Source organism: Megascapheus bottae, chromosome 7 (genome assembly GCF_031878675.1).
Source record: "Megascapheus bottae isolate mThoBot1 chromosome 7, mThoBot2.hap1, whole genome shotgun sequence".
NCBI lineage: Eukaryota > Metazoa > Chordata > Mammalia > Rodentia > Geomyidae > Megascapheus > Megascapheus bottae.
The window spans coordinates 68,000,371-68,021,234 of record NC_143515.1 but is presented as its reverse complement, the minus strand read 5'-3'; the positions used below and the strand labels follow the sequence as shown (position 1 = coordinate 68,021,234).

Below are 20,864 nucleotides of genomic sequence, written 5' to 3'. Positions count from 1 at the left end.
AGAAGAGCCAAGAATGATGACACACAGGTCCCAGTCAGCAACAGAGCCCAAGGTGACAGATTAAGAGCTCTCCACCCTCCCCAAAATGGGCGGACCCAGCTAGGAAAGGTCACCATTGCTGGGTACTTGTCAGAAAGTACAAAAGTACCCAGAACTTAGGACCTAAGATTAGAAGTGGGCTGAGGCTTTTCTCCTGGTGAAGGCACTAACCCTCTGCACACGCCCTTGACTTCCATGTGTACCACTGCTCTGTTGCTGAACTTACCTGAATGTTGCCCATGACCCCTGTGGACTCCATCCTGCTAGCCACATTGACCGTGTTGCCCCAGATGTCATAGTGTGGCTTCCGAGCCCCAATGACGCCAGCCAGAACCCCACCTTTGTTCATACCTGGAGCAGAGGCATCACATTCAGCACTGCCGTGCACCAGGCCTTGCAGTACCCCCACCTCAGAAGCTCCTGTCTTGGGGTGTCACCTGACCTCTGGTTCTTACTTACATTCATATTCCTCATAAAAAGTGGTCTCTAAACTACTGAAAAGGGAAAATCCTGTCTTCTCAGGCTGGCCTGATCAGAGCAGGCCCTCAGCAGGCAGAAACCTCCATGGGAAGTTCAGCTGCTGTCTGGGTTCCCTGGGCAGGCTGGACTGTCACAGAGCAGTAGGGACGAGTCTACGCCACTATTTTATCATTGAGGCTTTCCATCTCATCAGCTAGAAGGGACTTGAAAGGATCCTTCCCGTCCCCTCCTCGACTACCTGCCCCCAGCCTTCCTGAGCCCTTACCTATGCGCAGCATGAAGTTGTTGAAAGACTGGTTGTTGATGTTTGTGAGCGTGTCCTTCATGGCCAGTGCAAAGTCAGCCAGGTCGGCCAGGTGCTGCCAGCGCTCCTTGTCTGACTTCTCCTGTGTCAACGTCAGAAGCATCCAGGCTGTGACCACAGCAGCCCTCTGGGAGGGAACCCTATACCCTGTAGTTACAGTCCTTTCCTTCCCCCCAACAACTGAGTCAGTTATGAGCTGTGACAGTTCACACAGCCCCCGGACAGAGGTCTAGCTCTCTCACCACCCCACGCCTGGTCTTCAGATGTGTGTATGGCTCTCCTTGTTTATATTACAAGCATTTGAGGCAATGACCTCCCTACCATTCACCTGCCTCCTTAGCCTTGCCTGGAAAGTCCAAGTGGCACAAATACTGGCCGTGTAGGAGTCGTATGACAAGGTTGGGTTTTTTTGTCCATCGTGAGGTGTGAACTCTGGGCCTGGGCACTGTCCCTCTCTTCAGCTCAAGGCTAGTGCTCTACCACTTGGAACCACAGTGCCACTTCCAGTTGTCTAGTAGTTAATTGGAGAAAGAGTCTCATAGACTTTTGTGCCTGGGCTGGCTTTGAACCATGATCTATAAATCTCAGCCTCCTGAGTAGGTAAGGGTACAGGTATGACCTGGTATCCGGCTTATGACAATGGTTGAGAAACACCCAGTGGCACCAGGGCCCATACTCACTGCCTGACCTGGCACCGCCACAGGTCTGTATCATCACAGCGGCCAATGAGCTCCCAGGGGTCCCTTTTAAGTTTTCCCTTATTCCAGAATTACACAGATTCCTAGGAAAGCACAGAGTCCTGGAGCACAAACCATCTTAGACTGGAACAGTAGTGGAGGCATGGCTTGTGTATGTTCTGACTGCCCCTTTGTGCTGCACGTGCTGGTGGTGTGAACAATACTAAGAACAATACTCGGGATGTTCTCAAGACTCCCAGGCAGAGCTGTTATCTTCTCTTGAGCCACTAGAGCTCCTGTGCCAGCTACCTATCAAGTTCAGTTACCTTGCTGGAGCTGGTAAAGCCATTGGTGTTGACATCTGGGGTGACTCCCGAGGCCGCCATGTAGGTGCTACCAATGGTTTTGATCTTCGTAATGACTCGGAATTTGGGATTGTCCAGCAGCTGACACCAGGATTGTTAAGGAGAGAATGATCAGAATTGAGGGAGGTGAATGAGCCACTTACAGCCATGCCAGTTTGTGAGGATCTCCTAAAGTACCCAAGAGAGTCTTTCTTGTAACTGCTTAAACTATTCCATGTTTGGCCTAGTGGTAGTGTGCCTAACATGCATAAAGACTGGGGTTTGATTACTCCACACTATGTATGTAGAAAAGCTGGAAATGGTGCTATGGCTCAAGTGGTAGAGAGTTAGCCTTGAGAAAGCCCAAGGGAGTGCTCAGGCCCTGAGTTCAAGCCAGGACTGGAGGAAAGAAAAATAAACAACAACTCCACACTGTGTACCACATAATCCTCAGCTGAGAAAATTAAGCCTTGCCAGCCTCTTGTGGCAAATGGCAACATTTGCAAAAGTATTTTTCCTTGTATGCAGGAAAAATGGAGCCATCTCATGGTCTTGTCTGGCCCATGTTTATCCTATGAATTTGCAGATTTCCTCACTCCCACCTTCACCCTCAGACCCAACAGATATTCATATATGATGACAAGAAATTTGTTTGAGAAAGGCTGCTGGTCTCATTTTTTGCTTTTTTCTTTCTTTTTTTTTGTCAGTCATGGTCTTGAACTCTAGACTTGGGCACTGTCCCTGAGCTCTGTAGCTCAAGGCTATCGCTCTACCACTTAAGCCACAGCGTCACTTCCAGTTTTCTGGTGGACAACTGGACATAAAAGTCTCACAGACTTTTGTGCCCAGGCTGGTTTTGAATTGCCATCCTCAGATCTCAGCCTCCTGAGTAGTAGGCATGAGCCACAGGCACCCAGCTTTCTGTTTGTTGCCAGTCCTGGGCATTGAACACAGGGCATGAGTGCTGTCCTTGGGCTTTCTCAAGGTCAGAGCTTTACCACTTGAGCCACAGCACCACTTCCAGCTTTTTTCTATGTGTGTGGTACTGAGGAATCGACCCCCACTCTTCATGTATGCTAGGCAAGCACTCTACCACTAGGCTAAACTCCCGGCCTTTTTTTTTTTTCTCCTAGTGCTACTACTGTGGCTTGAATTCAGGGCCTGAGCACTGTTCCTGAGTTCTTTTCACTCAAGTTGGTATTCTACTACTCTGAGCCATAGCACCACTTCAAGTTTTCTGGTGGTTCACTGGAGTTAAGAATCTCATGGGCTAGTTTCAAACTGTGATCCCCAGATCTCAGCCTCCTGAGTAGCTAGGATTACAGGAGTGAGCCACTGGCGCCTGGCTTCTTGTTTGGCTTTTCCAGAAGGTCAAGCCATGCCTCTAATTCCACCTTTTTTCTAGTTAAGTGAAAGTAGGATCCTCACAGATTTGGCTTTGAATGAACAGTGATCCTCTCATCTCAGCCTCCTGGGTAGTTAGGATTACAGGTGTTGGGCACCCCAGCCCAGTTCTTTTCAACTTCTGTAGGCTACCTTGGGATATCATGGGGTGGGGGTGGGGGTGGGAGGTGGGGGAAAAGGGCTGCTAGCTGTGAAAGAAAGGGACAGGAAAACACTCACAGAGTCAAAATCAGAGATGATTTCATTGAGGAATCGTAGACACTCAATGCCACCATTATTAATGCTCTCCTCCGTGTAGAAGTCAGCGAAGTTTGGCAGAGAAGCGAACATGACTCCAATCTCATCGTAAGACTGGCTGTACAGCTCCTAAAAAGAGGCAGTGCCCAAGCACTTGAAGGACAGCTGCCTGGTGGGAGTGAATCTGTCTTTCCTGTATTCAATGTGTTCACTCAGGTTTTGGGGTCTAGATGTCTCAGTTTATTCTGACTGAACAACGAAAGACCTGTTTATCACCACTTTGAATAAAGTAACTTCTAGCCTCAGTATCAGGCCAGCTGTGTGAAGACAGTGCTCAAGAGCTGGGATCTACCCAGTTGTGAGGTGGTCACATGGTCAGAAAGGGAGGCCTCATCTAAAGCGGGGCTCGTGGATGGAGCCCACATGGGCAGTGGCTACTGAACAGAGCTACAGAGGTCTGGAAAATCCTTTTCCTAATACCATCGCTGGTTAGAACCCCAGCCCCGGGGCCCCAGCCTTATTTCAGAAGAAAACCTGGGTCCACCTGCAGCCCCCTGGCAGGAAGAGCAGATGAGAACAAAAGGCCCCACCCCTCACCTCATCTCTCTTCTTGGACCCCAGGAAATGGCGTGCGACATGCTCAGGTAACATATTAGTGACCAAGGCCTCGTTCCAGCGTCGCATCTCATAGACACGTTCCTTCTGGTCATGGACCTCAATCTTCCACAAGAACAGTGTGCGTGCTAGTTTTTCCACCTACATAGATAAGAGCACAGATGAGGCGTATGGCCTAAAGAAGACTGATGGGAAGATGAACAGGAACTGGGAAAAGCAGAAGATGGCTGAATGGCAAAGAAAAGAAGACCCTGAGAGGATTCATGTAATGGATGCTACCTGTACCTGCAGTAAGACCCCAGCCTCTGGTTACAGCCAGGATCCAGCAGGCTTCAGTAGCATGAGGCCTGCTAGGCCCTAATTTTAGTTGCAGGTCTGTGGAAGGAAAGAGGCAGAGAGATCTTCCCCGCTCCACATGGAGTCTCCATTTCCTGCAGGTCCCTGTGGCTGAAGAATGTCTTGGGAAGGCTGTGCTTCCCCAGGCCAACCACTGGAGGGCGCCTGAGCTAGCATCAAGATTTATGTAGTGACTTCCATTATATCTCCTCCCTTGCTGGTACTGAGGCTTGAACTCGGGCCTCCCACCCTCCCTTGACTTTTTCACTCAAGGTTTGGCACTCTATCACTTGAGCCATACTCCACTTCCAGCTTTCCTTTATTTTATTTTTTGCCTGTCTTGGGGACTGAACTCAGGGCCTGAGCACCGTCCTTGGGCTTTCCTCAACGCTAGTGTTCTACCACTTGAGCCACAGCACCACCTCTCGCTTTTCTATTTATGTGGTATTGAGGACTAGAACCCCGGTCTTTGTGCATGTTAGGCAAGTACTCTACCACTAGGCCAAACTCCTGGCCCTACTTCCAGCTTTGTGCTAGTTGACTAGAAATAGTCTCAGCCTACACAGGCTGGCTCCAAGCCTTGATCCTCAGATCTCAGCCTCCTTCCTGAGTAGAGCCACCAGCCTCTTTTCCTTTAAACCAAACAATAACGTCTATCATCCTGAATCTATATGATCAGTTCCTTCGTGACACAGGATGCCAGATTAAGTCTGGTGGTCATGAGCCCTGGCCCAGGTTAAGACTGGGCTTTCTCCCCCTTCTTTTCCCTGCCTACTCCCCCTACGTGCTCACTCCACATGTACACCAGTAGTGGTGTGTGGACTCAGGATTTTTTTCACTCACGGCTGGCACTTTAAGCTTGTCTTCCAGTCTGGCATGTTTACTAGTTAATTGGAGATGGAATCTCATGGACTTTCCTATGTAGGCTAGCTTTAAATTGCCATCTTCCAGGTCTCATCACGAGCAGCATAAGCCACCATCGCCTGGCTATCCAGGCTTTCGTGCCAGCACTCCACGCTCCCCTATCATCTCTTCTTGAAGTCAGACTAGGAGATGCTTTGTGTGCCTTGTGTGACTGAGGAAGAAGCCAGGACAGAGAAGGCAGTGGGCCACCCAGGGTCACAAGCCATGTTGGGTAAAGGAGCCCACATTCCTTCAGGACCCAGGGCTCTGGGGTCCCAGAACTGCTTCTTGGGAGGTCCTTGCAGGGATGGGCACAGAGAGGAAGGTGGGTGACACTCACGTGGCGGGAAAAGTAGTAAAAGCTCAGCATCATGACGACCATCATTGCTGTCATAGAGTACTTAGAAGGCACCAGGGGCAGCCTGCTGGACAGACAGGAACAAGCTGAATGGGCACTGTGCTACCCTCATGAAGGACGTGAGACTCTCCTGGCCTATGCTGTTTCCTGTCACCTTAAGCTCCTCCCCTTCACGTTAAGACCAGACTCCCCCAGGGCAACAGGGCTTTCTGAGGCCATTGGGCTTCTAAGCGCCAGCCAGTTCCGTGTGTGCTGGGGTTAGGGGAGAGGAATGGTTCTTATCAGGGCTGCTCAAAGAGGCTTAATTACCACTGCAGCAGCAGTGGACTCTTCCTGCTCTCAACCAAAAGGAGCTGATAAGATGGATGCATGGAGAGAAAAGGGTTTTGCTTTATTTGTCACAAAGGGTCTCATGAGTGCTTGGGTTGAGTCCTGGACCTCCATCCACCCATCCTTCTGCCTCTGCCTCCTGCCCAGCTGATCACAGATGTCATGGACGTCACGGACATGCCCTGTCACTTCCTGGCCTGATACATCTGTTTACAACTTGACTAGATTAACTGCCAAGTGTTATCCAACTTATTCTGTAACCAGGAATGTGTGAGTTACGAGGAACTTGACAAAGGATCTAAGAATTTTTTCAAATAAGATCCTTTTGTTTTTATTTTTGCCAGTCCTGGCACTTAAACTCAGGGCCTGAGCACTGTCCTTGGGCTTTTTCAAGGTTAGCACTCCACCATGTAAGCCACAGCACCACTTCTGGCTTCTTTCTGTATCTGTGGTACTGAGGAATTGAACCCAGGGCTTCATGTATGCTAGGCAAGCACTCTATCACTTGACCATGCTCCTGGCCCCATCAAAAAAAGTTTGCAGTGGTGTTCTGATACGGTTTTAACTTGCATTCCTATGGTTATTTCAATGCCTTTAATTTGTTAGTGATCATTAAACCATATTGTGAAGGGACCAGGGCCCCCCCCCCCTTTTTTTGCCAGTCGTGGGGCTTGAACTCAGGGCCTGAGCACTGTCCTTGGACTTTTCTCAAAGCTCTACCACTTGAGCCACAGCACCACTTCCAGTTTTTTTCTATGCATGTGGTACCGAGCATGCCTTTGTGCATGCTAGGCAAGCACTCTACCACTAGGCCAAACTCCCAGCCCTGGGACCAGGCATTTTATTTATTCTCTATGAAGTAACCTTTGCTTACTTACTTGAAGTTTATTATTTTGTGAGTCATGGGGCTTGAACTCCAGGAGGGCCTGGGCGCTGTCCCTGAGCTTTTTTTGCTCAAGGCTAGTGCTCTACTACTTTGAGCCACAGCTCCATTTCCAGTTTTCTGCTGGCTAACAGGAGATAAGACTCTCAGAGACTTTCCTGCCCTGGCCTGGAACCGCCATCCCCACATCCTGATTAGTAGGGATTACAGGTGTGAGCCACCGTGCTGATTGAAAATCTCTTCAACCGACTGAATCTTAAAAAATCTAAAATTTCCAAGAGAAAAGGGACCTTGGAGAACTTCAACATCCTCGTCAAGAGCTGAAACAGACCCCGGAAGATGGGCCTGCCCCGAAGACAGGAGCCCGGTCTTCCCACTTCCATGCAGTGCCTTTCCTCCTTGCTTTCCTGCCACTTATCTGTCCTGCTAATCCCACTGCCTCCCCTTGGCTGTTGCATCTTCATCAGGCCTCCCAACCCACTCCCTACCCACACTGCCTTGCTCTCCGAGCCTCACTGTCGTCAATGCAGGAGACCTGGCTGTTCAGATCCATACTATACTCACTCCGCCTCTTCCTCAGTCTTTCAAAATCCATGCCCACTCCCCGAATTTGTACATCTTAGATCACTACAGCCCACACTGCATGCCCATGGAAGATGTGGTCCTGGGGTGCTGATCTGTTGAATTCCACGTATCTAGAAGCAGGGCTAAAATACAGACCCAGAGGAAAACAGCAGTTCTCACCTGTCAGTGCCATTGAGCCCAGGGGTGGACAATGCCTGCATCTTCTCTAAGGCCACCATTGGGAAGCTGTGGAAAGGGTGACAGCACAATCTGATCACATCTGAGGACAAGAGGCTGATGCCCCGCCCACCACTGAGGTGTCCTAAATCCTCAATCATAAAGACAGGCCCGACTCTCAGGTCGTAGCCAGCCAGTGACGGCTGAGGATCCATGCGCCCGGTCCCGTTCGAGCCTCGGGCAGGCCTGCGCTGAAAGCTACCTCAGTGCATGCCCACGACTTTAACGGGGCGTGGGAGGAAGGAAGCCCCTGCAGATCCCAACCAGGCCTCCTCTTACTCGTGTTCCTGAAAGCGTTTGTGGTCGTATTCATCAAAGACGGGGCACCAGGCGTAAAGGTTGATGGCGGCCACCGCCCCCGTGACGAGCAGCATGAGCGTGAGCTTCACCATGTGGCTGACCTGCACCAGCATGATGGTGGCGATGAGGGACAGCACGGCGACGTAGTTGTAATACTTGGGGTTCTCCAGGCAGCCGCCCTCCGGCACCACTGCTGCTGTCCCGTTGTAGGGTCCCATGTAGAACTGGAGGCAGCTAAGCTGGAGGCAGGCAGGAGGAGAAGAATGAGTGGAAGACGAGAGGACTATGCCATGCAGTCATGGCTCCAGAAACCCCGAGGACAATCCTATCATGAATGTTTTAGTTCTGTCACTATTACACAGAAAATTCTCAGAGGCTGGACTTGTGCAAAGCTGTGCAATGACCGGGAGCCTGGCCTCTTAAAGCTTCCAGCCCAACACGCTCTTCATGTCACACTGTGATTGCAGGAAGGGCGAACGGCCACCACTCAGCCTCTGTGATAACCAGTGTGCCCAAACTGCCACTTGCAGGAGGTAGAGGAGGGGGGAACCATCTTGTGGATTTGTTTGCTGGTTCCAGTGTTAGTCAGAGGCAGTCAACAGACAGCACATCCATAAACTAAACCTTCTGTGCAACTTCAGCTCTAGGCCAGTGTTGACGTGTAACTCTAGCTCAGGCACAATTGTCCTGTCTGCTTTGTTCCCAGTCTCCATCATCTTAGGATACTATCTTCCTATGTCTTACAAGGTTTCCATGCCCTATAGAACACTGGCTTCCCAGACCTTGGACACAGCCTCAATGGCTGAACAGCAGGCACCATCAGCTCTGGAGCTTCTAGCCCCACCCACTTCCAGGTAAATTTTTGGTCCATCCTAAAGCTTACAGTGCTGGGGTGTGTATGTGTATAAGTGTGTGTGTGTGTGTGTGTGTGTGTGTGTGTGTGTGTGTGTGTGTGTGTGTGTGTGTGTGTGTGTGTGTGTGTGTGTGTATGTATGTGTGTCCTAGTATTGGGGACTAAAACGTGTACTTTCCTTGAGCTATTTTGCTCAAGGTTGCTACTTTACACCATCCCTTGTGGCTCTTTTGCTGGTTAATTGGAGAAAACAGTCTCGTGGACTTTTCTGTCCAGGCTGGCTTCAAACTGGGATCCTCAGATCTCAGCTTCCTGAGTAGCTAGGACTATAAGCAAGCCACCTACACCCAGCTAACTTTAGAGCTTTTTCACATATATTACTGTCAAAACAAGTCTCTATGCTGATTGTATTCCTGAGTTGTTAATGAAAATATAGTGAAAATAATAGTATTTGTGACACCTAAAGTGGCTCTAAAGCAACAGCCTCTGTTCTGTCCCTTTCACCCAGCAATGCCTGGCCCAAACTAAACTGCCTTCTCATGGGACCCCAACTTCTCCTTGAATTGAGGAGAGCAGAGGATAGAAAGAATTCATAGATACATGGGCTCTGTGATGCTAGGTCCCCAGCAACCACTTCTAGAGAGGAACAGAGGAGAAGCACTGGAACAGGCTTACTTACCAGCTCCTAGAGCTACCCAAAGTAATCACATCAAGGAACATTCCAGATGTGCAGAACCCTGAGTACAGCACCCCTTAATCAGTAGGATGCTGGGGAGGCAAAAATCCAGCCTGGGTGCCCTAAACCAAGTGAACAACGCCTTCCTTCATGTGACCCTCAAGGGCCCATATTAGTGTACCCAGCCCAGGTATGGGAGCAGAGAATGGGGTTCTGAAAGAAGGAACTGCAGGAAAACAAGCCCATCTCAGGGAGTCCCTGCTCCCCCTCCTCCAAGAAGGTGGGAACTCACCATATCCACAACATTGGCCATGACCAGGATGAAGACAGCTAACATGGCCCACGTGTTCCTGGCCCAGCGCGTTCGGTCTATCCAAGTCGAGAAGGCCACAAGCTTCTTAGGAAAGGCCTAGACCAAATGGGAGTTCAAGGACATGAGTCTTGACAGCCCCTCAACTGTTGATGGCTGGGTTGTTCCTGAAGCTTTGTCTGCAGGTCACTAGCAAGAGCCAAAATGGAGTCCAGCCACTCTGCGTGCAGCCCCAGGCAGAGCAGACAGGCTGAGCACCCTGGGAGGCCCACTGCCCATCTCCATGAGGCAAGGCCAGGGCAGGGAACCAAAGTCACCGTTTGTCACTTCCTGGTCACTTCCCCCAACCCTACCTGGACTGGACACCTAAATCCCCCACTCTACCTGGCATTACCTAGTAGACTAACTTTCCCCAAACACTGCTTCTCTCTTGTCATTCTGATCAAAAACAAACAAAAGCAAACACAGGTCCCCACTGGAGAGAATCTTAATCCTTTTGAAAAAGGTCCTTGACAATCACAGCCAACCACTGTCCCCAGCCTTCCCACCCCAGCTTCCTGGAAGCCTGACTCTGGAAGCTGTCCTCAGGGCTAGAGCCCACCCTACAAAGGGTGCTTGATGGGGACTGACGAATGGATGGGTAAGTGACTGAGCATCCACACACAAGAGCCTGTCAGGACTTCATGAGAATCCTTCTAGAAGCTTCTGGGCCCAACAAAACGGCCCCTTACCCGAGGAAAGATGGCAGCCAGTGAGCAGATGGTCAGGATGAGGAGCAGAATCTCCCCAACCACAAAAGTCACGTAGTTGGTCATCAGCCTGTGGGAGAGAGAAGATGGCTAGAGTTGTAGTGTCAAGGGGCAAGCATGGCACGAGCCTGTGCCTGGCTGGGAAGCCCCGTGAGCCACCAGAGAATTTGTGCTACTGGCAGAACAAGACAAGGGGCCCCGCTGGAGGAGCGCCCTCTCCATACAGGGCCTGGGAATGAGGACGGCGGCTGTCCACTGGGACACTTCTCAGAAGAGAGGGTCACAGATGCCCTGGAAATAGCCCATGAAGCTTGGGAAGAAATCCTCAGGAATGAATGTCGCCATGGCCGGGAGGAAAACATGGTATAGACGAGTACAGACATTCTGTGGAGCGCTGCCAAGTTGTCCTGACCGCCTGGAGCTGTGGTGGACATGTCTCGAGCACTGTTCCAGGGAAGGCTGCTGTCTCCACCTCCTCGCCCATTCCCCCACCAGTGCACCCTTCCACGGGGAAGGGCGCTCTTGCCGGGCCGGGAGCTAAATCAGTCAAAGTTAACGCTTACCCTTCCTTGACACATTTCCTTGCTTGGTTTTCACGATCTTTGTAGTCCCTGCTGCACACACACACACACTCAGCATGGGGATTTGAACTTTGGATCTCAAGATCGCTCAGCTATTTCACTCAAAGCTGATGCTATACCACTTGAATCACACTTCCATTTCTGGCTTTTTGCTAGTTAACTGGTCTACCTTGGTGCTGACTTTGAACTGTGATCTTCAGATTTCAGCCTCCTGTGTAGCTAGGATAATAGACATGATCAATGGACACCTGACCCCTGCTGTTTTTTTTTACCCAGAGAACCATGTATAGATAGATACACTGCTATGCCCGGGCTCAGACCTTGACCCACTTCTGCTTACCCTCTAGGGTGGTGCCCTAAGCCAGTCTCACGTGACTCCCAACCCCTTCTTCACTTCAAACCCAATTATGTACCCAGCTACCTCGGGGACAGTGTCTCACAGGCATCTCTAACTTAACATGGCCCAAACCAAACTCCTCATTGTTGTATCTTCAATGCTGCTCTTCCTATGTTCTCTGTCTTGGTGAACAGCAACTCCATCTTGCCAGCTGTTCCAATCAAAAGCTAGAGACATCCTTGATTCAGCCTCCCCACAAGCCATCTGGCGGTGAATTCTGTCAGCTGCCTCCAAAATAGATTCAGAAACTAGCCATCCATCATCTTCTCTAAAGGCTCAAATTGCGGTGTGGTATACCTGGGTCTCTGTCATTATCTTGTGCTTACTCTGTTGCTATCTGCACACTAAGCTGTGTTCTCCACATTGCTGGGGGTCCCAACAGGAACCTCTGCTTGCCACCTTTCTCTCAGCAGCCTCCTGTTTGGGGTTTGAGCACTGTTCCCTGCCATAGTCTCTGAGGTACTAACTCCCTACTTGCCTCCTGTCATTCCCAGTGACATCTAGCTCCCAGACAATGGGCTTGCTTCTCACCCCTCGTCTTGTCAGTAAGCTCTGCTTTCACCACCTGACAATGAGTCAAAGGAAGGAGAGCCCAGCAGCATTCTTGACTCCCTTTCTTTATACTTATTTCTAGAACTCCTCTAGGACCCACGTGGCTGAGTCCTCTGGCCTCTTGGATCCATCTGTCCCCAGGTTTTTTTGGACCTGGTGAGATGCCCATTCTGGTGTGTTATTCTGAAACCCAGAGGGAGGAGACAAGGAAATGGAAGTGAGGCCTGCACGCCCACATTGGGTGTCAATCTAAGTGCCCACCCCCTCCCACTGCTGTACCCTCGCCTTTCTCCATCATCTGGCCTGGGTCTGCCCGGCCTCCCTGGCTCCATGCTCACCAGGGGTCGATGAGGATCTCCACCAGCGCCGTGCACAGCAGGACCACGCAGGAGCAGCTGAAGGCGGCCCCGCTCTGCTTCTCCTTCTCCACCGAGTAGCGGGTCTCCATCTCGGGGTCCATAAAGCGCATGGTCAGGAGGAAGGTGTTTCTCTTCTTCACTCTGCATGGAAGCCAGCTCCATGAGCCACCAATGCCACCACAGCAGGGCTGTGCCTCTGAGAGGCCTCGAGGAGCCACGGCCAGCACCCGAGTGGCCACTTACACCTGGGCGGACTCTCGCTCCAGCAGCGCCTCGTTGAGCAGCTGGTTGAGCTCGTGCTCGTCCTCAGACGCGTCCACCACACGGTCGGCCAGGTCTTGGAGACGCAGCCTTCGGCGGGGGTTGGGGAACGAGGGGTTGTCAGCCTGCTAGCCAGGAAGGGAGGCAGAGTCAATGGTGTGAGACACGACAGAAGAGGTCACACTTACGAGGACCCAGCTCTTTAGCTCTGAACCTGTCCCCTGAGCAGTGTTCTCAACACTTCCACGCAGTTGCATCATGCTTGGGGTCCAGACCCAGAGTTCCAGGCTGTCTGGTCTTCCCCGCCCCTCACAGAAACGCTGCAGTGCCAGGGATCAGCCACAGTGGGGATCCAGCAACTCAGTCCCACCCCACACAGGCTCAGATCCTGTGGAATCTTCCATGGATGCCCTCCCTCAACTCCAATCAACAGAATTCAGGCCACCCCAGTGGGACAGGCCTGTAGATCTTTCTCCTCTTGCCCCAGGGAATTGATGACACCGTGACACTGTGTCACTGTCCATTATTAAAAAGGAACAGCACCAGGGCTACTGTCCAAGTCTTCCACTTGTGCGTGGACCCCACTGTGGGAGCTGCTCTGCCGCCCGCTCCCTGCCCATGCTGGCTCTCCTGTGCCCTCTGAGCCCTCAGCCTGTGCTCACCTGGGCCTCCTGCTCCTCGGGCTCGTCCGAGGTGGAGCCGCTGGCCGGGCTGCTCCCATTGGGCTCCTTGGTCTCGATGAGGGCAGGAGAGCTGGGCTTTGAGGAAGCTGGCGCCCCATTCGGCAGGGCCTATGGCAGAGAAGAGCCACCATCCATCTCCAGACACTGCCTGATGCCCACCCCAGCCTTCATTTCAACCTGTCTTGAACAGCACTGGCTTTCTCCCCAGAAGCCACTTCTCACCACCGCTGGAATGCAGCTCTGAAGAAGCTAGACCGGTCTGTGCTGGTCCTAGGGCTGCTCTACCACTTGAGCCACAGCTCTACTTTTAGCCTTTGGTGGTTAATTTGAGATAAATGTCTCATGGACTTTCCTCCCTGGGCTGGCTGTGAACTCAAAGCCTCACATCTCAGCCTCCTGGATTACAGGCGTGAGCCACCAGCACTGTTTTAGAATCCTTCTCACCAAAAAGCCCCTTCTCTCTTGTGGTCAGCCATCAAGTCTTGCCAGTCCTTCCACAGTGCAGGTTGGCCTCAAACTCTTGATCCTCCTGCCTCAGCCTTCCAAATGCTGAGATGTCCTGAAAAAATCCCTTCCTTTCTAACTTGATACTGGGAATGGGCAGGGAACTCACCGAGCCATTGAGGCCATTCTGGGCAGCTGTTTTCTTCACCTCTGGCTTGGAGGCAATGATGAGGTAGGTTTCAATGCCCTTCTCATCCAGGTAATCGCAGCGGCTGCCCCCATCACCAGGCTCCACATCGAACTCCCCTTTCAGGCAATCCATCGTGCTCTGGGAGATGTGCACACGCCTGGATGCCAACAAGAGGCTGTGAGCATGTGCCACAGGCACCTTGGCACCTGCGGCCTGCACACAAGCTGCTGTTCAGGCCTGTGTCGCTGGGGCAGGTGGGACAGAGCCAGGCCTACAGGCTGGCCTTGACTAGCTGCGTGGGCAGCCTTGACCTGCTTCCTCCTGGACTGCGGAGAGTAGCAGGTAAGATTCTGAATGTTAGAGCTGGTTCTGAACTCACCGTCACGAGCTGGATTATTCCCACCTTAAAATCCCAGCTAGGCACGGAAAACGAACTCTATAACTTGTGGGTAGGGATGGGAAGAGCATGAGGGAAGGAGTGATATACTGCAAAAAGAAATGTATTCTTTACCTGACTTACGCAACTGTAAGCCTTTTGTATACATCACCTTGATAATAACAATTTAAAAAAAATTAAAGATAAATGTGAAAAAAATTTAAGTAAAGTCTAGAACTCTGTTCAAAACAACAACACCGGGGCCGGGAGTTCGGCCTAGTGGTAGAGTGCTTGCCTAGCATGCACAAAGCCCCAGGTTCAATTCCTTGGTACCACATACATAGAAAAAAGCTGGAAGTGGTGCTGAGGCTCAAGAGGCAGAGCTCTAACCTTGAGAAAAGTCCAAGGCCAGTGCTCAGGCCCTGAGTTCAAGCCCCACGACTGGCAAAAAAAAAAAAAAAAAAACCAACAACACCAACATAAAAATCCCCTGCTGTGCCAGCCCAGGTGGCTCACGCTTGTAAAGCTAATTATTCAGGCAGCTGAGATCTGAGGATCACAGTTCAAAGCCAACCGAGGCACGAAAGTGAGACTCTTATCTCCAATTAACCACCAGAAAACAGGAAGTGGGGCTGTGGCTCAAGTGGTAGAGCACCAGCCTTGAGAGCTCCGGGAGAGCGCCGGTGCCGAGTTCAAGCCCCACAACTGACCAAAAAATAAATAAATAAATAAAAATACAGGAATGGCCTCCAGGGAGGCCCCAGCTCAGTGGCCAGGCTAGGCGCTGCCGCCGCCATCTATACCAACCCTAAGGGCAAGGCCTGCGAAATGGCTGCTCCTACAGAAGGGCTTGGGCAAGGTTCAGGGTAAATTGTGAACTGCAAAGGGTGGTCGCAGGCGGCTTGGAGCCTCTGGAAAACCTGCTCTGTGACTTCAGTACTAAGGGCCCCGAGGGAGTCTCATGGCAGGGCAGGAGGAGGAGACACAGGGTTTGGAGGGGCTCTCCCCTCTGTGGTCCTCATCTCCCCAGGGCAGGCGCACTCACCCTGGGATGCCGCCAGCCTCCATCTTGTTGGCCACAGTGACGTCGGTGGACCACACGTCGTACTGCCAGCGCTTCTGCCCCAGGACGCCGCCCAGCACAGTGCCCGTGTGCACCCCCACGCGCATGTCCACCCCAGTCTTGGTCTTCTCCCGCACATACCTGCCAGGCACACACCAGGAAGTGGCATTGGGCCGTGGCCTCCAGGATGGACGGCTTCCCTGTCCCCGAAGGGGGTTCGTAGCCTTCCTCCCCCAGGCCGGGGGCGGGGAGGGAGGGCTAGCGCCCGGGCACAGCCCAGGCTGGACTCGGTGATCACAGGCCAGAGGCACACAAGAGGACACAGGGACTTCCTCTGAGAATCCCCTTATTTCTCTCCTCTAATTATACAAGTCAGTGTTTTGCTGCAGTGCCCCATGTGTTCTGGGCACTGCCGAGGCAGAAGTGACCAAATGGCTGTGATGATCTTTGCTTTAGAACTCCGGGAGGCAGTAGGCTTTTGCCTACTGGGGTGAAGGACTGGAGCCGAGCTTCTCGTCCTGAATACTTACTCCCCCCTCCCCGCATAGCAGAAGAGTAAAGGCAGCTCCGGGCAGCCAGTGCTAGGAGGGTTTTAACCCAGAGAGTTAAGAATGTGGCTCATGCCTGCAATCCCAGCTCTCAGGAGGTGGAGACCTGGAGGACACCAGTTTATAATCAACCCAGGCAGAAAAGTCTGTGAGATTCCACCTGGCAAAATGCCAGAGTGGAGACAGGACGTGACGGTTCACGCCTATAATCCTAGCTACTCAGGAGACTCGGAGCCAGCCCAAGTTGACAAATCCACAAAAGGATTATCTCCAATAGCAAAAATCTGAAAGTAGAATTATGGCTCAAGTAATAGAGCTAAAAAAAAAACTCAGAACATAAAACTCTGAGTTCAAGCCAGGTGTGGTGGCTCACACCTCTAACCCCAGCCATTCGAGAAGCCGAGATCTGAAGATGGCGGTTCAAGGCCAGCCTGGACACTAAAGTCTATGAGACTCTTATCTCCAATTAACCCTTAGAAAACAGGACATGGCCGCTGTGGCTGCAGGGGTAGGGTGCTGGCCTTGAGCTGAAGAGCTCAGGGGACAGCGCTCAGGCCCAAAGTTCAAGCCCCATGAGCAACAACAACAAAAAAGTTCAAGCCCCAGTACAGACACACAGACAGACAGAAAGACAGACAGACAGACACACATGCATGCTCCCACGAATGAAAAGCTGTCCCAGAGGCAAATGAAGAGTGACAGACAGCTCAGATCCATCCCGGGCAGCATTCTTTTCCACTTTGTGTGTGGTCTCTCCACTTGAGGACCCACCCTTCCAGAGGCCTCCAGGCCCGGGTTAACAGTAACTACAAGGGGAGGGAAGGAGGGAAAGGGCACTCATCCCCTCCTAACCCGGGGGAGTGGCACGCTGAGTGGCACAGCTGGCAGAGGTTCTGTGGTGCCCTAGAGCAGGTAACCTCAGTTACGTCACTGGAGCTAAGGAGGGAAAATCCCGAACCCATCTGCCCGCTACAATGTTAACAAGAAAAAACAGTGCAAGAAACAAGACCTGGGGGAAGGGCAGAAAATGGGGGGGAAGGGGATGACTTTGGTCAAAGGCTGAAAAGCCATGCATGCCCAGAGGCCGTGCCATCTCCCTGGCCAGGAGGAGGTGAGACCACATCCTGTCCTCCCAACAGGTCATTCAAGAGGCCCTGATGGTGCCTGCGGGTGCCCAAGGAGTACGAATGTCCTGGAGCCCTGCCCTCCTCCCGGCCCGGCCCTCCAGGCTTACGAAATAGCCTCCACCATGGCAAGCCCCATGAGGATGGAGCAGACGGCGTGGTCCTCCCGGTAGTCAGGCAGGCCGCAGATGCAGTAGTAGCAGTCGCCCAGGATCTTGATCCGCAGCTGGTGGTATTTCTGAAAGGGCAGAGCGTGGCCTCTGCTCCTGGCCCTCGTCACCCTGCAAGGGGCAGGGCAGGAGGAGGAAGGGCAGGTGGGAAGGGTTGGGGCTGCAATGGAAGAGTGGGCAGGCTGGTACTTACGGCCGCCAGCTTGTCAAAACGGGCAAAGAGCTCATTAAGAAGCTTCACGAGCTCCTGGGCACTGCAGGCAGAAGACAGCTGGGTGAAGCCCACGATGTCAGCGAAGAGGATGCTGTGGGGGAGGGGGAGAGCCACAGGCAGTGAGGCCCCAGAGGCCCCCCCAGGTCCACTACCAGTGCCTGGCCAGCCCACAGGGCGGTGAGACCCTGGCATGGCCAGGGTTCAGACACAGCAGCTGACTCCTGCAGACACTCTCCCTATGGGCTTGCCTCTAGGTCCTGCATAAAAACCACCGATCGTTCTATCTCTGCCCCCATATGAACACATCCTTCTTTCTAGAATCAGGTCTTGGTTCCAGTGCCACAGCTGACTCTGGATGGCCGGGTCCCCACGGAGGTGATATTTATCCAAGTGTGCCCAGTGGCTCCTGCATGGCTGAGGAGCTTGGGGAGCTGAGATGCACACCATGGGATGGCCTTGCCTGTAACTCTGGGGAAACCAAAGCCCATGATACGAGGCAGCTCACGCGAGCCTGTTTCCCTCCTCGCTGCATCTTGCTGAACACCTCATACCTGACGTTCTCGTGGCGGTACATGTACATGGTATTGAACTGCTGCTGGTCCTTCTGGCTCTCATCCTTCTTCATGTCCTTCAACATCTCATCAGCCACGTGCTTGGGCAGGATTGAAAGCATGAGGTTCTCCTGGGAGAGGGAGACAGGGTTGAAGGGTGCAGCCCGATAGTCCTGCAGGCCAAGTTCAGGTACTGCTGGGGAGAACTGCCTCGTCCTGGGGATCGATGCCAGCCAGAAATCAGGCAGGCTTTCACAAGAGGCATTGCAGATGCACAGCAGCGATAGTCGAGGCTTCTGTCAGATGACTTCTTGCCCTGACAAGGCTCAGTATCCTGACAGTCCCTCAAAACACTGACAAGTGTGACAAGTTCCACAAAGAAACCCTCGCTCAGCCTCTTTCTGTAAGAAACACAGCCATTCCTGAGTTATCACTGCCTGCGCCCGCACTGCTGTCTCCTTCATGTCCCTCACCTCTGGGGTCATTTGACAAAGCCATCTCCGCCTCAGATGCAATTTGGTCAAAGCCCTGAGACATATGAGGCATCAGTGAGACAAAGCCAGTGAAGCACTGCTCAGTGCAGTGTGGCGTGACGCGGCCATGACCAGGGCACCATGTGGGAGGACAAAGAGGTCAAAACACGAGGGGAGTGTGGGAATACCAAGAATCCCTCCTACAGCTGGGGCAAGTCTTGAAGCCAAGATGCTGAGGGGAAAATATCCAAAAACTCTAGCAGGCGTTTCAGTGGAAATGGAAATGGAAATGGAAATGCTTCTCAAGCACTGGACGTAGATTGGAGGTCAGCAAGCAGTGGTCTGTGGGCCAGATCCTAGCTGCTGCCTGTTTTCATTAAAGTTTCACTGGCACCCAGCCACACACATTTGTTTACATGTTGTATCAATAAACTCCAACAAGGGTTGAGCAGTTATGACGGAGACCATATGGCCCACAAAACCGAAAATATTTACTATCTGGCTCTTTCCAGTAAAAAAAAAAAAAAAGAAGTCTGTGGCTAAGGCATCTGGGTGGATGGTGCCAGTCTCTGAACGTGGAACCCAGGATGTATGTGAGCGGCGGTCAGGAGTGTGGTCGTGCCTCTGTGCTGAAGAAGAAAGGAAGCTGAGGAGTCATGAGGCCTCCGTGAATGGGCACTTTTGGAGATGCTCAGGAGAGGCGAGGGGGCTGTGCCATCTGGCAGCTCCTGGTGACACCCAGTCAACAGTTAGGAGAATGAAGTGGGAATGGAAAATTGGAGTGCAAAGTGCTGCTCTTGTGCCCCCTGGTGGAGGAAGATGCTAGCGGCAGCTGGTGTAGGACAATGGGGGGGGGAGGGCAGAGTTAAAGGAGAACCGAACTAAACCAGATTAAGGACAGAAGTTGTGAAAGGTCAAGGGGCAAGAGAAATGTGGCTAATGGTAAGGACATGGCGTGTGGCCTAGGCACCAAAACTGAGACAGCCTGGGAAGCAGCTGCCAAAGGCCAAGAAGAGGCTGGAGTTACAGACTGGCAGGGAGAGGTAGGGAGCAAGAGCCAGACAATGACAGGCAATACCCCCACCCCACCCCACCTCGCAAAACGGAGCAGGTCCTGGTGACCAGGGGCTCAGCTGCCACTGAATCAGCTGCCGAAAGCTGGGCAAGGCAGGCAAAGCTGAGGACATCAGCAGCTCTGTGCTCATAGCACAGCACAGCCCACCAGAGACATCTGGTTCCACAGTGGTCAGCAATGCAAGAAGTGGGGCCTACTTCTGGCCTGAAATGCTGATGGCAGTTCTGCCTTCATTCTGGCCTTCATGGCTAGAAAAACTTGCAATGAGCAGTGCAGTGGCTCGAGTCTGTAGTCCTAGCTACTCAGGAGGATGAGATCTAAGGATCAAGGTTCAAAGCCAGCCCGGGAACAAAAGGACTGAGTCTCACTCACTTTGGCTAAGATCCCAAGCCTGTAATCCTAGCTACTCAGGAAGGTAAGATCTGAGGATCAAGGGTCAAAGCCAGCCCCAGCACAAAAGGACTGAGTCTCACCCACTTTGCTAAGATCCATTTGTCCTGCCCTTTGTGTGTATCTATTTAAAACTGATTGAGTGGGCATGCTCTAATCTCCAATTAACCTCTAGAAAACAGGAGGTGGGGCTTGGCTCAAGGGTAGGGTGGAGCTCATTGACAACGCCCAGGCCCAGGGGTATGGTGGTAGCCTTGAGCTAAAGAGCACCTAGGCAGTTCAAGCCCCATGACCCACAAAAAAAAAACAAACACTTTTTTGTGATGGTTGCTGGTGACCTCATGCCTGTAATAGCTTCTTAAGAATCTAAGGTCTTAGGATCTCAGGTTGAAGCCAAACAGAACAGGAGAATCTGTAAGATGCTAAAAAACAAAACAAAAAACTATGGTTCAAGTGGCAGAGCACTAGCCTTGAGAAAAATAAAACACTCAGGGACAGTACTCAGGCCCTGAGTTCAAGCCCCAAAAAACAAACAAATCAACAAACAAACCACCCTGCTATGGCATCGTCACAGCTCAGGATTGAGAAGCCAAAATAACCCCAGAGCACTGGCCTTGGCTCTACCAGAGGAGGAGAAGTAGTGGTGCCATCCCCAGCCTAGCAGAGCCAACGTGTGAGAAGATGGGAAAGGAGCAGGTAAGGAGCACGGGCCACGTGCCCAGGCATGTAAGCAGGAAGGGGATAGGGGATGTAGGACACAGGTCTGGGAAGGTCCCGGAGCTGTGCCAGTCTCTCTGCCAGCCTGCATGCTACA

General features: G+C 52.1%; 1 protein-coding gene across 2 annotated transcripts in view; it reads right to left on the bottom strand.

The window, feature by feature from the left end:
* Positions 1 to 20,864, bottom strand: part of Adcy3 (adenylate cyclase 3) — a 73,627-nt gene that overhangs the window by 1,006 nt on the left and 51,757 nt on the right. The window contains exons 4-21 of one of the 2 annotated variants that reach the window (XM_090337354.1): positions 18,113 to 18,243; positions 17,541 to 17,652; positions 17,288 to 17,415; positions 15,488 to 15,646; positions 14,046 to 14,223; positions 13,412 to 13,540; positions 12,732 to 12,874; positions 12,468 to 12,629; positions 10,582 to 10,669; positions 9,833 to 9,949; positions 7,991 to 8,250; positions 7,655 to 7,720; positions 5,680 to 5,764; positions 4,083 to 4,241; positions 3,468 to 3,614; positions 1,827 to 1,946; positions 785 to 905; positions 266 to 390 (exon numbers count right to left, since the gene is read on the bottom strand). In XM_090337354.1, the coding sequence (XP_090193480.1) occupies positions 266 to 390; positions 785 to 905; positions 1,827 to 1,946; positions 3,468 to 3,614; positions 4,083 to 4,241; positions 5,680 to 5,764; positions 7,655 to 7,720; positions 7,991 to 8,250; positions 9,833 to 9,949; positions 10,582 to 10,669; positions 12,468 to 12,629; positions 12,732 to 12,874; positions 13,412 to 13,540; positions 14,046 to 14,223; positions 15,488 to 15,646; positions 17,288 to 17,415; positions 17,541 to 17,652; positions 18,113 to 18,243 (2,430 nt within the window). The remainder of the gene's footprint in view (positions 1 to 265; positions 391 to 784; positions 906 to 1,826; positions 1,947 to 3,467; positions 3,615 to 4,082; positions 4,242 to 5,679; positions 5,765 to 7,654; positions 7,721 to 7,990; positions 8,251 to 9,832; positions 9,950 to 10,581; positions 10,670 to 12,467; positions 12,630 to 12,731; positions 12,875 to 13,411; positions 13,541 to 14,045; positions 14,224 to 15,487; positions 15,647 to 17,287; positions 17,416 to 17,540; positions 17,653 to 18,112; positions 18,244 to 20,864) is intronic. The other variant, XM_090337355.1, reaches the window with a different exon arrangement.